This window comes from Kickxella alabastrina (genome assembly GCF_025024165.1).
Source record: "Kickxella alabastrina strain RSA 675 chromosome Unknown BX661scaffold_6, whole genome shotgun sequence".
NCBI classification, from domain to species: Eukaryota; Fungi; Kickxellomycota; class Kickxellomycetes; order Kickxellales; family Kickxellaceae; genus Kickxella; species Kickxella alabastrina.
In genome coordinates, this window is record NW_026251477.1 from 753,296 (window position 1) to 769,801 (window position 16,506).

Genomic DNA, 16,506 nt, shown 5'->3' on the forward strand with positions numbered 1-16,506 from the left:
TATCGGTGCGAATTAGGACCACATTTAGAAACCTTCTGGCCAGCTGAGCGGCATTCTCAGAAAGCTTACCAAACACGTTTGTAATCAAGGAATTGGCACGGAAGGCTTCTACATGCGGATTTCTACCGAAAGTCGAAAAATGCAGTTCTGATGCTCATCCACACAACACGAAAACGGTCAAACTCTACAAGCACTTCTTCTAGTAATGGCAAACTGCACATATCACCGTGGAGAGGTAGAGTCACGTGTCAGACGTGGTTTTGCCCTTTAAACGCCAAGATGTCGCCGATATTCGTGTCGATTTTTAGGTTTGTAGGAGTTGGCGGATCACTGTCAGTGTAGTTGATGTAGCCCATTGCGTATACTCGTGAGCAGACTGCCAGCAGCGCGAGCCTTCTCCATTGTCGGCATATACCCATTAGTGCGATAAATTGACGGCGCAGTGTAGACTGGGTAATGTCGTTTTGTTCAAACCCCCCCCCAACCCATAGCTTGCCAATGTTGCGGGCATGGTTTGCTGATAATTTGAAGACATTCAAAACAATTTTGTCGGAAAATACAACGCCGGACATTCTAGAGTGAAAAATAAAATAAAATAATAGCGAAAAATAAAATAAAAAATGAACACGTTTAAAACCAGAATTCTGCAAAGAAAAATGATTGTAATCATTTTTTAGACAATGAAAAAAGAGAAATTTGGCAGTCTTTTTCTTTCAAAAAACACTTTCATAGCGAAAATATTTTCATCTTTCGTCAATTGTTTTCCACGGATAATAACATCGACAATGTTAATTACATTTTGTCTATATATGTTATAGTATTTGTACAGTCCTTAGTAGCTAACAATTCATTATTAAATTCAACATTTGGATAATATGTTTTATTTGAAACAAAAATGCTTTGAACACAGTGGATAATTTCTGCATTTCCAATTATACTGGACACAACTTGATCTAAAAAAAGTATATATATGTATGCACCCCTTGGAATTAATAAATGTTTTTCTGAGCGACACCATTTTGCACAAAATTAGCCCAGCCACCCCACCCGAAAGGGCGAGAAAATTGATTCATAACTTGTCCTCCCCCAACAAATCATTTATTTTATGTTTCTTCATGATTCATTTTTTTAAATATGATCAAATAACTCATCCAGGCTTATAGGTCCATAATTGGTCACCGCAAGGGGTGTTGTTTAGTATGCGTTCGGTGTTTTCTAATTTTTCATTTAATTTGTTCCAAAATAATATTCAATTTTCATTCAAGTTTTCTTTTAAATAGTATCGTACAAAGTAATTATTATTATATTTTTTATTTACAATTTGATAATGTCTTTTTCTTCCCAAACCAACTTAAAATATAATAATGGAGCTGTGCGACGAACAAAGATGCGTGGCGTACCAAACAAAGCTGAAGAATCGTTATCGCTGTCCGACATACTATATGACGACAATGGCAGCCTTCTCCAGCACGCGCTCATGACAGGGTTTATTGTAGACGAAGGCTGGCTACTTGGGCATTTCAGCTCGCAAACAAGCCTAACCCTTATATCCAACAAAACCATCAACGCACGACCAGCCGACCAAAGAATAATCCGGGTATTCCCAGAGCTTCCCAGACCGCAGGTCCAGATAATCCACACCAAAATAATGCTTTTGTTTTTCCCAGGGTTTGTCCGCTTTGTCGTATCTTCAGCAAATCTGGCCGAGGACGACTGGAGTGTTTTGCAAAACATCGTGTTTGTTCAAGACTTTATGCGAGACCCGTCTTTGGTGTTTCCAGCCAATGAGTTTAGCATGTCCTTGGCATATGCGCTGCACGATCTGAGCGTGCCATTCGAGATTATTGGGTGGATGAATAGCGTGGATTTCTCAACGGCCATTGCGCAAATAGTGACTTCTGTGCCAACCGGCGGCCAGCGCATGAATATGAATATGGCGGAGTACGGGATGGAACGGCTGGCTGTGGTTATTAAAAGCATCAAAAAGCCCAACACCACTTTATTAGATTACGAGTTTACGCCCGATGCTCGCATGTACTGTGTGGGATCATCCCTGGGCCCCCTGGATCACCGCTGGCTGCGTGATATTTACTTGTGCGCCCATGGTATTAATCCCCGGCACCACCGGGATACGCTGTGGAAAAATACCGTGCCCGATAATCTCATTGACATTGCCGTGGCCTTCCATACCCAGGAGCAAGTGGACAAGTGCAGGTATGATGTTGACTGCAGTCAATATATTTATGCTCGGCCGGAGACATTTAATGCGCGCGAGTTTCCTCAATCACACATGTTCCGTGTTCAGCCGCATTTTAGCAGGACCATTGTGCATGCGAAGGTTATTTTGACTCGGGTCGGTGGGGATCAGACGTGTGGGTGGATGTACTTGGGGAGCCATAATTTTACGCCTGGCGCGTGGGGCAGGCTGCAGGTGAAGAGCGGAGAGGATATTTATGTTAACAATTACGAGTTTGGCATTGTGCTGAACGACATGCTTTTTGTCGACCAGCTTGACCAGAATGGCAATAAGGATAGCCGCGCTAGCGTTAGCTGGAGGGGAGAGCCGCTGGTTTTGCCTTTCAAGTATGTGTGGCAGCCATTCGAGCGAGACGACGTTCCATACTTTAATACCAATCAATGCAAATGATATTTATTATATTCAAAGTAGTTAAATGTGAAAATAGCTCTAGAGTCACATATTGCGCCATAGCCAAGAACGCGATGCTGGTGAGCTACTCTCGGCATTATTCGGCTTCTCGCTGGCTGATATCAAAGTAGGGGGCAATGTAATACGCATGACTGTTGCTGAACTAGGTTTTTTCAAATCGGCACTGGTGGTTGGCACTGGGATTACAAATGATGATGAGGTAGTTTGTTGCATGGCTATTTGTTTTGTGAGGGTACTGGCTATTTGCACTGGCAATGCGACTGAGATCAAATTATTGCCTCTAGTCACAGCATTGTCCTTGTCTGGCATCTCGGTTAATGGGCTAGTATGCGTCGTACCAGTAGTGCTTGGGTATATCTCAGCAGCATTTGTGTCCGTTGTGCTCGGATGGCCCGCAATCTGAGTCACAAGGGAAGCCAATTCAAGCTTGATGCTTTTCACAATAATAATTTGGTTCATAATGGACCATTTGAGCGAATCCATGGTCGGTACAGACCCAGTATCCAAAGCAACATGTTTGACAGGGGCTTGGGTGGATGATGCCATTATTGCCGTCTCGATAGCTTTAATGCGCGGAATTGTCTTGGTAGACGTGCTTGTGATTGTGATGGTCTTTTTGGTGCGTGTCGTTCTGAAAACCGATATTGCTTGCATGATAGAGCTTTCCATTGCGGCCTCGTTCTGAGTGGGTTGAGGTGATGCGGTGGGTGTGGGCGAGCTGCCAGCAGCAATTGTGAATAACAGAAATAGCACTGCTATTTTAAGTACCAACATGGATAATGAAAAATAATATAAAAAGAAAAAATGTGTGTGTAAAGAAATAATTTGAGAAGCATGTTGAGAAATGAAAGTGCGCCCGTCGCTTTCAGCTAACATATTATAATAATTTTATGTCCACATTATATTATATCTTTGCTTGAAGCCAACTGACAAATAATACAATAATATTTTTTTCATGGAGCAATGTAGTAAAGAAGGCTATTCGTGAATAATACAAAGCGCGCAATACACAGGGTGTGTGGACATTAAAATTGCAAAAGAACAATATCCAAAAGAAATTTGATAATAGAAGAATGCCGCATGCAAAAATAAAATAAAAATAAAAAAATGGCCATGTGACCCCAAAAACCCAAAAGTTTAATGCAACAACCCGCCTTGACTGCGAGAATTGGTCCCACAAATCACAATTGGTTTTAAAAAGCCAAATTAAAATAACCGATTTTTATATTAAAAATCATTAATCCCAACTTCAAATTCGCATCGTTTCGCCTTCTTAATTCACAAATCAACTACATTTATTCTTGAATTAATGTCTCACAACTTAGACAAACCAAATAGCGATGACGAGTTTGCGGAATTGCAGTTTTCGCAGTTTGACACTTTGCTTGATGAAGGTGCGGTGTGTATTTCGGATACTGAGTCAGACGATGACGTGTTAATTGTTGGAGAAACACCAGCCAAGCTACTGCCTATATCAGCGCCACCACAGTCAACATTGGCCCAGACATCGCATTGTTCATTCCAGCCAGCACTGCCACCGCCCAATTCAGCAACATCACAGCGATCTCCACACACCATTTTGCCGCAGCTCTCACCGCGGCCAGGTTCAGCACGCACATCAGCATCACCGACGCAGGCAGTATCGCCTGTGCTTCAGTATCCGACAGGAGTCGTCCGGCTGACCCGGTACCAAGACCAACCCATCACATCAACTACAGTATCGCTTTCCGACCTTATCCAGCCAAATTTACAAAAGGCTATCCTTTCGACATTTGTTCTAGACTTGGACTGGCTATTACCGCACTTTGCCGATACAACCAAACTGCTCATAGTAAAGCATTATGATCCGCGGATAGATCGTCGCGGAATATACCAAGCAGGCAGGCTCACCATAGTTCACCCAGAGTTTGCAGACCAAAGGTTTCCAATTATGCACAGTAAAATAATGCTCATGTTTTATCCCAGGCATATTCGCTTGGTTATTTCCTCTGCTAATTTGCTGAGTATTGATTGGACGGCATTGGGCAATATCGTTTTTATCCAGGATTTGCCCCTTTTGGATGAGCCGCGCGAGCTGTATGGTTTTGGTTTGACTTTGGCCCAGGCCCTGCGCGATCTTAGCGTGCCCGAGCAGGCCGTCGGACAGCTTGACATGGTGGATTTCTCCAAGGTTAAGGCGCAGCTGGTGACTTCTGTGCCAAGCATGGCGGGGCGTAGCAAGTTTCATGCAGATGCATATGGACTCGCTCGTTTGGCACAAGTTACGATCGGAATCCGAAAATCGCTTTCTCCGGAGCAGCAAAGAGATTGGCTCACCACCCACCACTGCTGCTACGGCTCATCCATGGGCAAGCTGACTCCTGAGTATCTCTCAGACTTTTATCTTTCGGCGCTTGGACTTGACAGCGCTCAGGAATTCCGCCATCTATTATCGCCTGCAACATCCACAGGATCACTCTCGCAAAGAGTGCATGTAGGGTTTCATACGCAGACACAAGGCAAGGTAAATAAATTTGGGTCGAGTGCGCGCCAAAGTATCAAATTTCAGTCATCATATTATTTTGACAACCATTTTCCGCAGGATTGTCTTTATAAGGTTGAGCCGGTTTACAAAGACTGTTTGATCCATTCAAAGATTATATTGGCGAGGTTTGGCGAGATGGGCAGGAATGGATGGATATACTTGGGAAGTCATAATTTTACGCCTGGTGCTTGGGGCCATTTGAGAGGTGGCAGCAGAGCTACAAGGAAAGTATACGTTAATAACTATGAGCTTGGAGTTGTCTTGCCTGGCGTGACGTTTGAAAGAATCTTTGGGAGGGACTCGGTTCTTTGGAATGGACTAGCGGTGCCATTGCCATTTAAAATGGATTGGGAACCCTATGGACGCGACGAATTGCCGCTGATTTCATAATACACTTTCACATATTTTTATATATAGTATAACATGAATCTATTCAAAAATCTAACATAATTAATTAATTAACAACATGTGGAAACAGTATTATAATATAATCGGCCTAGTAAAACGTTTTGGTTATGTTGATTGTACCAGCCAAGCATGCTACTGCAACCGAACACCTATATTTACTCGAATTAAATAATAGATACATGCGGATAAGTCAGCTTGTGTTCTTCGATAAATTATTTATGGACAAAAATTTCACGTAATTTGACTTTATTTAAGGATGGTGTTATAATAAGAGGGGGTGTGATGAACATTAGTTGTCTAGTGTTTAAAAAGTAGTGATGAGTTTATAAAAGGTTTTATTACTGATGTTTCTAAAATACTACTAGGGCCGGCCTCATCTTATATACGTGCCTCATCGCCTTTGTTGTGCACATTGTCAATTGTGCGCTCCATTGGTGAGAACTGGATCTTTTGCAAGCAGACCGGTATCTTGGCAAGTCAATGTTGTGGTCTTCGTATATGTGCGCATCCATGCATATACATTATCAAATGGGGATGGCATATCAGGGTGCCAATAGTATGTCCCCTGATTTAATCCTACATGCTGCCATCTATGCCCTGTCAATCGGCATATTGATGAAATCTCGTTTCGTAACTCTCAATTTCGACATTCGCTTCCATTTTACCAGACTGCTCAACAATGCAGTCATCGAATTGAATTAAATAATTGTTTTATGGGTATGTGCTGTAGCTAAATATTCACTAATTTTCAATAAACTAAATTGGACAAGAAGACAAAACAAATACATTATCAAAAAAGATTAATAACAATAAAAAAGATTAATAGTTTACGACTTGTCAGCCACCTTTGCATCAATATTATGCTGAACAGTAATATCATACTCATCAATACGCTTGCGATCCTTATGCGCCCAAGCGGACCCTGTAAAGATAACCTCCATCTCCTCCAACGAGCGGTTCTTGGTCTCGGGGAAGAACAGGTAAATAATACCCACAGACGCAAACATAATGATGGCAAAGATAAGGTCCAACCCCCAAGTGATCTTCTTGATCAAAATGGGCGCAACAAGTCCAATGACAAAGTTGAAAAGCCAGTTGGACGCCGTGGTAATGGAGTTAGCCTTTGACCGCATATGCATGGGGAAAATCTCGGACGGGTAGATCCAACCAATGGGGCCCCAGGACATAGCAAAAGAGACAACGAAGAGATACATCATAACAATGGCCAGGTAGGAAGCACCCTTGGGCAAGTTAAGGTTGAGCGAGCCATCCTCATCGTAGGTCTTGTGCTGCGTGGCACCAGTTGCCACAGCCTTGATAAAGTACGTCAGGCCGCAGCCCAATGCGCCAAAAATCAGCGTCTTGCGGCGGCCCCAGCGGTCAATCCACAGGATGGCTGGCACAGTGGCCAGCATGTTGACAACCCCGTTGACGCCTTGAGCAATCAGCGACGCGTTGTCGCCAGTCAAGCCGGACTGCTTGAAAATACTGGTAGCGTAGTACATGATCACGTTGATGCCTGTCAGCTGCTGCAGCGCCTGGATGGCCACGCCCAAAATGATGCGGCGGCGGATGGGGAAACGCAGAAGGTCCATGTAGCTGCGCACGGCAGTTTCGCGCTCAACGCGCACAGCTTCTTTGATCTCCTCGAGCTCAGCAAGGACTTCGGGCGCGTTGATGTCGCCGTTGGCGCGCAGGCGCGCAAGCACTTGGTGGGCCTTCTCGGCCTGGTCATGGTCGACCAGCCAGCGCGGAGAGTACGGGATGAAGAACATGGCGACAAAGAGAATAAGCGCAGGCACAATCTGGATACCCATGGGGATGCGCCACGAGGCATCGCTGTCAATAAAGTGGCAGCCGTAGTCGATCCAGAAGGCAATAAGCAGGCCCCAGGTGATGGCCCACTGCTGCAGCGAGACGAGGCGGCCGCGAATGTGTGCTGGTGCGATTTCAGACTGAAAAACGGGGACGGTCATGGAGAGGCAGCCGACGGCGAGGCCGGCGACAAAGCGCCCGGCGATCAGCATGCCGCGGTTGCGCGAGCCACACTGGATTGCCGCGCCCAGGCAGAATACGAGCGAGGAGGCCATGATGGTGCGCTTGCGCGAGAACTTGTCAGCGATCCAGCCGGCTGCCAGCGAACCGACAAAGCATCCGGCTGTGAGAAGAGAGACAATGACGCCGACTTCGACGGACGATGGCCTATTGAAGTAGACTTTCCAGTACTCCATCTCGAGAATCGAGGACATGACGCCAATGTCGTAGCCGAAGAGGAACCCGCCGAGGGCGGAGACAGCGCCCACAAAGTAGGCCTGGAAATTCTTGCCCATATTGTGGCTGGGAGAGGTGGGTGTGTATTGGGCAGCTGCGATAAACAAACAATAAGCGAACGAAAAATAGATGGAAGATTACAATTCAATAGAGTGAAATAAGATAATATTAGCAATTAAAGGCTGGGAATAGACTGGTCAAGCTCTCTACAGTACAATATAAAAAGGAAGGGAGGGGGGAGGGTGTGTGCAGCTTCTGTCCTTCGTCCTGGCCGAATGCTAGCGATTTTATACCCAAAGTTTATTTTTCAGAACAGAACAATTCTATTTGAAAAAGAGGCGGCGCAATGCCATTGTCAGGCGCCTGAGCAAACCCAAAGGAGTAGAAAAATTACTGATAAAACAAATTGATTGTATGCTCTAGGCGATAAGCATTGTTCCATTCTGGGAGGGGAGAAGGGAGAGCGAGGCACGCCCAGCTTCTGGCATCGCCAAAAGTGCACAGATGCCGGATTGCTGGCATTGTCAACACACCAATGCACCAATGCACTGACGGACGAGGCGGACGGCAAATAATGGCCAAAGTCACTGGCCCATTTCTATTTCAGCACTGTATTAACACTATTATTTCCAGCACATAAATGGCCTAGCAAAAAGAGGGAGACGGGCAGGGATGGTCGATCCTGGGACCTATGTCAGCGCCAGCACCAGCGCCAGCGCCAACACCTCCCTATTTCCTAATTCGATTGTTTGCTTGCTAAATTTGGGAGGCAGGTATGCGGTTCCCGTTCTGAGAAACAAGCAAATAGCGCGCATGTGATGTCAGCCATATCCTTATCTTTTTTTTACTCTGCTGCTTCTGTTGCTGATCAACTTTCCATTTAAAGAAAATTTGTTTCTTGCAATCTCGTGCCCGACCAACAAAAAAAAGCATGTGCAAGCATTAATCCACCTTCCATCGGTGAAGCTGTTTTTACACTCTTGTCACTATATTAATTCGAACCAAAGTGCTTCTTGTTTGATCCCACAATTGCCTTAATATCCTAAAATGGATAACTGCAAATCCCTCATTTACCACATTTCTTCACATGCCTTCTTTTTTTGGGCGGAGAGAATGGTTGTGTGCGCGTGTGGGAAAAAAGCGTGGGGGATTTCCCATTCTCGTGAGCGGCTCGTGCGCATATCATTTTTTATAATCAATATTTTGGACCCAAAAAAATTGCGAGGTAATAGAAAATGGGCCGAGTATTTGTCATGATTTTTTCACGCATGTGATTTTACAATGCCGAAATCTCACATGTGTACATATGGCTTCGTTTCACCCGTGACGTCCTCGAGTTATTCGATACTTAAAAGTGCTGTTCGCATTATCAATAGTGCCAACAATAGTGCCAACAATACTGACAACAATACTGACGCTACCAACAAAAAAAATGTGTGTGTGATATCGGCTCCATCAATGCATTTGTCTCTCTGTCCATTATTTTTTATACATGGTTTCCTATTTGGAGTATAGTCCAAAAGGAGAAAACAAATAAAACAAAGTTGTCATGGTCTGTGTGGTTGTTTTTGGGGAGACAATACCATATACGAGTTTTGGTTTTCCATAAACAGTTTCTTCTTCTGTTCCTATACCCCCCTCAGCGCAAATATAAGATTCTGCGGATGGGCTATTTCTTGTCAGCATCATGGACACAGGTCAATTGGTAAAAAAAAATGAAATACAGGCCACTCGGGTTATTTTACTCTTTGGGATTGCGATTAACAATCACAAATGACTAAATTAAAACAAAAAGCCAAAAGTCTGTCCAATCAGCTTTCGTTTTGAAAATTCTACCGCTCACTTACACAATCATACAAATCAGCTTTTACCCACATTAAGCTAAATTAATACCGGTCTTCGCTCAATCAAATTTGTCCAACATGAATAAAAAACCTAACTCAAAACCACCGAGTTTGTAAGTTTTTTTCTTCGAAAAAAGATTACTATTCTTTTCACCGTGTCAAATACAGCGTCGAATACACAATGTTGAACTATTAGAAAAATAATTAGAATAAAATATTTTATGGAAAAATATGTCCAAGCATGTTGAGCTAAAAGAAACGTGCTTTGGTATTGAATTTAAAGAATAAAAAACAAGACTAATTTTTATTGCTGATCAACTTTAGCGGATTACAAAACCAAATTTACTTAATCAATCTGTTCGCCGACCACTGAACATACAAACGCAATCATTAGACGTGCTGCCAAGCTTCCTTATTATTTTAATTAAGCGCATCCATGATATAAGACTGATGGACATAGTGAGCTAGACAAAGTGTAAAGCTCAAAATCTATTAAAAAATTTTCAATGACGTATTTGTATCAGCTGGGGATATTCTGGTGATGAAAAGAGGGAGAAAAAGGAAAAACAAGTCATACGAATAAAAAACTCCCGTCTTAATAGAACCGTCGGAAATGGTGTAGGCTTAAAGAAAATTGGCAGTCTTTATTCAATAATAAATTCAGATTTTTAATTTACCTGCTAGTCATCATCGATAACAAGCTTATACATTGAATCCTTAAATATTTTGTTGTCCATTGTGTCCAGCATCCCCAACCATACTTTATATAATGCAATCATCAGCCGGCACACATGAAAAAATTGTTTAAAAATAAATAAAAACCAATAAATAAATCATAATGTAGCATTGTATAAAACAAGACGGCCTTTTAAAAGAGATCCCAACAAGCAGTGCGTAAAACTTTTTTATTTGTTAATAGGCATATACAAAAGAAAAATGGTTGAGAAAAAATTTGCGCTCAGTGCATTGCCCCTTATTTTTTTTCAAAAAAAACAGTCATGTTTTTATTAGTTTGAAAAATGCCTAGGAGAGAAAAAAAGTGAGGAAAGGAAAAAAGTGGGAAAAGTAGATAAAATACCTGTCCCATTTTTACTATAAATACTTGTTTGCCGCAAATTATACATCCATTTTTATTTACCATCAACTGCATTATTCTTACTCACTTTTGATTTATAGTATACTAATATTATTTCTACTTTAACCACAGGCAACCAAGAAACTCCAAGCAAGCAAAAAATCTTTGTCACCACTTTACCCATGCCACAAGAGGAATTAAGCGTCACTTGCAAATACGATTGCCCTGATAAAAGCGGCTATGCCAATGGACTAACTGTTTCGATTAAAGATGATGATTGGAAGTCTATCATTAACAAAATTATAAATAATCAAACACATCCTGATGGCAATGTGTTTTTTAAAGAGGTTGTATTTGAAAACAATAAGGATAGCATTTCAGTAAATAGCATGGAAATTGAAGGTGCTAAATCATCTATAAATAAAAATATTAAAAATAATAAAAAAATTGTCTACATCAGTTTCTATGTGAACATAACATTTGAAGTTCAATATAATAAAAAAAAAGTACTATTACTGTAAGAAAAGATTTGACAATTGAACAACTATTAGATAAAATTATATATCACTTTTTTGAATGCAAAGAGAAGTCAACTGAATTTGATTTATATAATAGTAGCAAAAAATCACCGCTCAACTCCAAATATATTGTTGGAATCGTGTTAAAACAATCCGACAAATTAACTCTTAAGCGTAAGTGACAAGCGTAAACTGCTTAATGGTGCACACATTTTAGATCTATTAAACAAAATATAAAACAAGCAAAACACACAAGCTAAAGTTAATAAATAAAACCAGATGTCTACTGCGCCCCACCTTGCCCAGCATGGGCTCGATTGCAGAACTGGCTATATGCCCTTATAAAAAATTATTCTAGACCTGGGGCTAATTGCCTGGCGGCGGAAGCGTCCGCCAGAGTTTAAACTGGGCTTTGCTTATGTGATAGACAGCTTTTCCAGAACACGCTTATTAAACTTTATTTCAATAGGGACTGATGGCTGAACCAACAATATAGCAGCTCAATGATTATAATTGTTCAACTTGCATTAGTTTTTTTAGTTAATAATTGTAGATTTGCTTAATTTTTAATTTAGAAGAATAGAACATTTACTTTTGACACGTGTGGTTAGCTTAAGCAAAAAAATGAATAACTACTAGCCAACACCTTTGTTGTTAATTGCGCCCCATGTGGGGTTGAACCCACGACGTTTTGGTTAAAAGCCGAACGCTCTAAACCAACTGAGCTAACAAGGCGAATTACTTGAGCTAGCACTTCTTTTGAAAAAGAAGTGCTAGTAGGGAGGTTGGTCGTACGCCTGTTCTTTTTAATATAATAGCAAAATATCTTGGCACCTGTGATTTGCTTCTTTTCAAAAACCAAATAAGGCATGCATTTAATTGATGGACAAAAGTTATTATGTAAAAATTAATTTGGTTTGGCTGTATTGAAATAATGGGAAACACGCAATAATGCCAAGTGCTGTGTATATTTTGTGCAATCAATACACATAAATATCGTTTTTGCCAACTAGTATTATATACTTAGCATTGTGTAAGCTGGTTCAGTATTCTACAGACTTTGAAAACAACAATTTGCTGACAGTTACAAATTATGTGTGACTGAATATGTGCAGGTTGCTGAAATTGAAAAATATATTTCTTAATAAAATGACGCACTGGATACTGTTATCTAAGAGGGGGTGTGGAGCACTACTATAGTAGTTTCAGAAAAGTGGGGGTGTTAATTTATAAGGGGTTTTATTACTAATGTTTCTAAACTACTACCAGCGCCGGCCTCTTATATATGTGTCTCGTCGCCTTTGCTGTGCGCATTGCCAATTGTGCACTCCGTTAGCGAGAACTGGTTCTTCTGTGAGCGGACCGGTGTCTTGGCATGTCAATGTTGTGGTCTTCGCATATGTGCGCTCGTACGTGTACATTGCAAAATAGGGAGCATATCTGGGCATCATTATTATGCCTCCCTAATTTACGCCTGCATAATCCAATTAGTACCTTATCAATTGGCATGCAGATGGAAACCTGTTTCATGATTCTCAACCTCGACATCCACTTCCATGCCTTTGGGCTGCACAACAATATCAAAAAACCCTGCTATAGTTTATTGTAAAAGTAGGTTGGCTTTTTAAAGTGCAGGATTTAAAGCATTTCTGTGCATTCAGTAATGTGTAATGCCCGGATAGCCATTACGTTTGTTAAGAATATTTATTGAAGCCTCGTTGACACAACAAGCCAAGAACAGAACAATAAAGACATTGCTGGTTTGTATATTAAAATAATGAGTATAATATAAATTAGTGGTATTTATACTTTAATTTAACAAAACTAAAATTAGATTATTCAGTTAACTAATTATAAATGCACACATAAAGACACTGGCCATGTTCATCGATAAGAGCAAAAAAACCCCATGGTAAAAACTGCTGTAAGTAAACGGTTTTTCATTTAATTAAATTATAAATATTTTTACTACCAGTCGCCATCGATAGCATCTTCACATTCAAAAAAATTAGAAAAGCAGAGTGTGTGTAAACTGATTTACTCTTTTAACATGTAATATTATTTTGGTCAGCTTAAAGTATTCTATCGATCGGAAAACACAGGCAGCTGCGGCCAATAAACTGTAATTTTTATGTGGTTTCTGCTAATTAAAAAAAGAAAATAGAGCTAGTATGTCATAGAGATTCATTATATAAAGGTTTATTTTTCATTTAGGCCCGGAGTCAAAGAATAATTATCAGGCAATAGTTTTTTATTAATTAAATTATAAAGTCTCAAAGTTTTTATTTTACAATTTTATTGTTGCAAATTTTCTATTCATGGGAGCAAACCTGTTATTCTATTTTTATTAAAAGTTAAGTAACAAATAATGTTACGCAGCCCAAGTATATGGAGGTAGACGCTGAGGGCGAAAATCATAAGACAGACTCTTGTCAGCTCACAAATGGATCTGATATGGGCCAAATCACAGGGGATCAAATTAGGCGCCACAATTGACATCCGGACATACTGCCTGTCCCAAAATGGATGTGCTGGGCGCAAGAATACAGACATGCCAATTATGCCATATCAGAGACCCGGGTTACGTTCATAAGGACCAGTTCTCGCAAACAGAGCACACAACTGCCAGTGAGTGCCACAAAGACAAGGAGATATATATAAGGCAAGGCCAGCGATAATAGTACTTTAGAAACACTAGTAATAAAACATCTTATAATTCCACACCCATTATTTAACACTATCACAATAGTGCTTCCCACCCCTTCTTACATAACAGTAAACAAATTGTTTTATATAAAAGTAAAAAGGGGGCCATGTGCAGTTTGCCTTATTATATTATGTGTGTGCAAATGGGGCGGAGCCTTAGCAAAAAAAAGAAACCTGTTAAGTTGCTTCGAATAATATAAAATAAAAAATAGAATTTTATTAGTTATGCTGCACAGACTGAAGATATAAAAGTGGATGTCGAGGTTGAGAATCATGAAACAGGTTTCCATCTGCATGCCGATTGATAAGGTACTAATTGGATTATGCAGGCGTAAATTAGGGAGGCATAATAATGATGCCCAGATATGCTCCCTATTTTGCAATGTACACGTACGAGCGCACATATGCGAAGACCACAACATTGACATGCCAAGACACCGGTCCGCTCACAGAAGAACCAGTTCTCGCTAACGGAGTGCACAATTGGCAATGCGCACAGCAAAGGCGACGAGACACATATATAAGAGGCCGGCGCTGGTAGTAGTTTAGAAACATTAGTAATAAAACCCCTTATAAATCAACGCCCCCACTTTTCTGACACTACTATAATAGTGCTCCACACCCCCTCTTACATAATAGTTTGAATGTTTAAATGAGTAAGAAAGTATATGCATGTATTATTGGTATAAATTTTGTCACATATGCCGCTGGTATCAAAATTAAAACTTATTCATCATCATTAACCAGCTGCTACTACTACTTTTAAATAAAATACCTATTTAAACAAGAATTCTGAACAGGTATTTTCAAGCAACCCCAAGCAAAATTCATTGCTACTTTACCCATGTCAAACAAATTAAAGGTCCTGTGCATATACGAATACTCCAATACGGATAGCAGCAACAAAAGTATCTATAAATATAAAGTACTAACTACACTTGAAAATAATAATTGGGATGTTATAAAAACAATCATGATTAACCAAAAATTTCCGGATGGCAATGTATATTTGCAAAAGATTGATACAGAAACTAAAAAGAATGTCACAACACAATAAATAATAACTCATTGAGGAGTAGCTTTTTACCAAAAATACATGTATAATGATATTACAATTATGTATTGCATTAATACAACAGTTACTGTAATAGCAACTTCTTTAAAATTATTATATTTGACTGTAAGAAAGGGGTTTACTATAAAAATTTTATAGAGACGGCTTTTAATCACATCATTGGTAAGGAAGCTAATAGAAAAGATATAATTAAATTGTATAAAAAATAAGAATAAAAATAGCGCTTCACTATACACATTTTGTTGGACACAAATTTGAGTTTGGTACAATATTGATCCTCAAGCTTGACAGTAAATAGCGTGTACTCGCATGACATTCACGTGCACTTTTCCCATTACTCCCGTGATGCTATTCAAGCAAAATCGTATACTTTTGTTAATTTTCAATTTTCAATTTTTCCGGACCGAGCTTTGCCCATATTTACTTTATCCTCATAAGGGGGTTAATAAAGCAACATGAAAAATTTCAATTTTCAATTTTTCTTTACGATGTTTTTGTTTAAAATATTAATACATTTTCATTTTCACTTTCACTTTCATCATTATCTTTATCTTTATCATTATATTTATTTTTGTATTCATGTCCAGTAAACAGTTGTCAGCACGAGATTTACTTCGAAAATCACGTGAGCAAAAAAAGCAGCAGCAGCAGAAACAAAACCAAATACCCACAAAGAGACAAAGGACATCAGATGAGGACGAGGCAAAAGCAGCCTTTGGTGTATTGAAATTAAACATATCAAGTACAAAAGATACCAAGGATACTCATAAAACTAAGCACATAGCTATTGAGGATTCGAATAAACGGCAGAAAACCGATAATCACAATCTGGCATTAGTCAATTACGGTGACAGCAACAGCAGCGAAAGTGAAAGTGGCAGAGAGAGCGACAGTGAAATTAATAGGGCGTCGGATGGTGAGTCGCCAGATAATAATGGTGTAGGGGGTTTGCCTGCCGGGTTTTTCGATTCTGGTGTAGACCCCAGCAAAGCAGAGAGCGATGATGAAATGAAAGTGGAAATAGAAGATGGCCGGCCGATTCAAGCGCCAAAGAAAGAAACCACCAGTGCTAGTGGTGATGGGTTGGAGCGTGAGTTGGCGGCGTTTGAAGACGAGGTGTTGCAGCTGGAGGTTTCGAACGGAGTAAAGGATAAGGCGAACGAGTCGGGTGAGTCGGACGAGCTGGTTGATGATATTATGGCGGAGAGCTATGTGGATAGACAGGGCGAGATCTGGGAGACGCGCACAAAGCGGCTTTTGGAGCTGCACAGTCGCATTAAAGCCGAGCTCCAAAATGAGCAAAATGAGCAAAATGATCAACCTCCTCCTTCGTCATCGTCCTCTTCAGATGCGGACTCGGACTTGGAAGACGAAATATTAAATTGGCGCAACACCGGGTTTAATTAATATCAAAATA

General features: G+C 40.5%; 4 protein-coding genes and 1 non-coding gene across 5 annotated transcripts; 3 read left to right on the top strand and 2 right to left on the bottom strand.

Moving 5' to 3' along the window:
• Positions 1–1,387: 1,387 nt before the first annotated feature.
• Positions 1,388–3,071, top strand: BX661DRAFT_197327 (tyrosyl-DNA phosphodiesterase I; the record flags this gene model as incomplete). Its single annotated transcript, XM_051538122.1, has 3 exons — positions 1,388–2,545; positions 2,733–2,774; positions 2,934–3,071. The coding sequence occupies 3 exons, from the start codon at positions 1,388–1,390 to the stop codon at positions 3,069–3,071; spliced, it is 1,338 nt and encodes a 445-aa protein (XP_051393232.1).
• Positions 3,072–3,916: 845 nt separating this feature from the next.
• BX661DRAFT_179884 (tyrosyl-DNA phosphodiesterase-domain-containing protein) lies at positions 3,917–5,631 on the top strand. The gene has a single exon (XM_051535349.1). The coding sequence runs from the start codon at positions 3,978–3,980 to the stop codon at positions 5,580–5,582; it is 1,605 nt and encodes a 534-aa protein (XP_051393233.1). The 5' UTR covers positions 3,917–3,977; the 3' UTR covers positions 5,583–5,631.
• A 784-nt stretch (positions 5,632–6,415) lies between these two features.
• BX661DRAFT_87783 (general substrate transporter) lies at positions 6,416–8,199 on the bottom strand. The gene has a single exon (XM_051539549.1). The coding sequence runs from the start codon at positions 7,928–7,930 to the stop codon at positions 6,428–6,430; it is 1,503 nt and encodes a 500-aa protein (XP_051393234.1). The 5' UTR covers positions 7,931–8,199; the 3' UTR covers positions 6,416–6,427.
• A 3,770-nt stretch (positions 8,200–11,969) lies between these two features.
• Positions 11,970–12,043, bottom strand: BX661DRAFT_t49. The gene has a single exon. It is a non-coding gene; the product is annotated as a tRNA-Lys (tRNA).
• Positions 12,044–15,668: 3,625 nt separating this feature from the next.
• Positions 15,669–16,496, top strand: BX661DRAFT_169962 (uncharacterized protein; the record flags this gene model as incomplete). Its single annotated transcript, XM_051533576.1, has 1 exon — positions 15,669–16,496. One exon carries the CDS (start codon positions 15,669–15,671, stop codon positions 16,494–16,496), a length of 828 nt encoding a protein of 275 aa, XP_051393235.1.
• Positions 16,497–16,506: the final 10 nt, after the last annotated feature.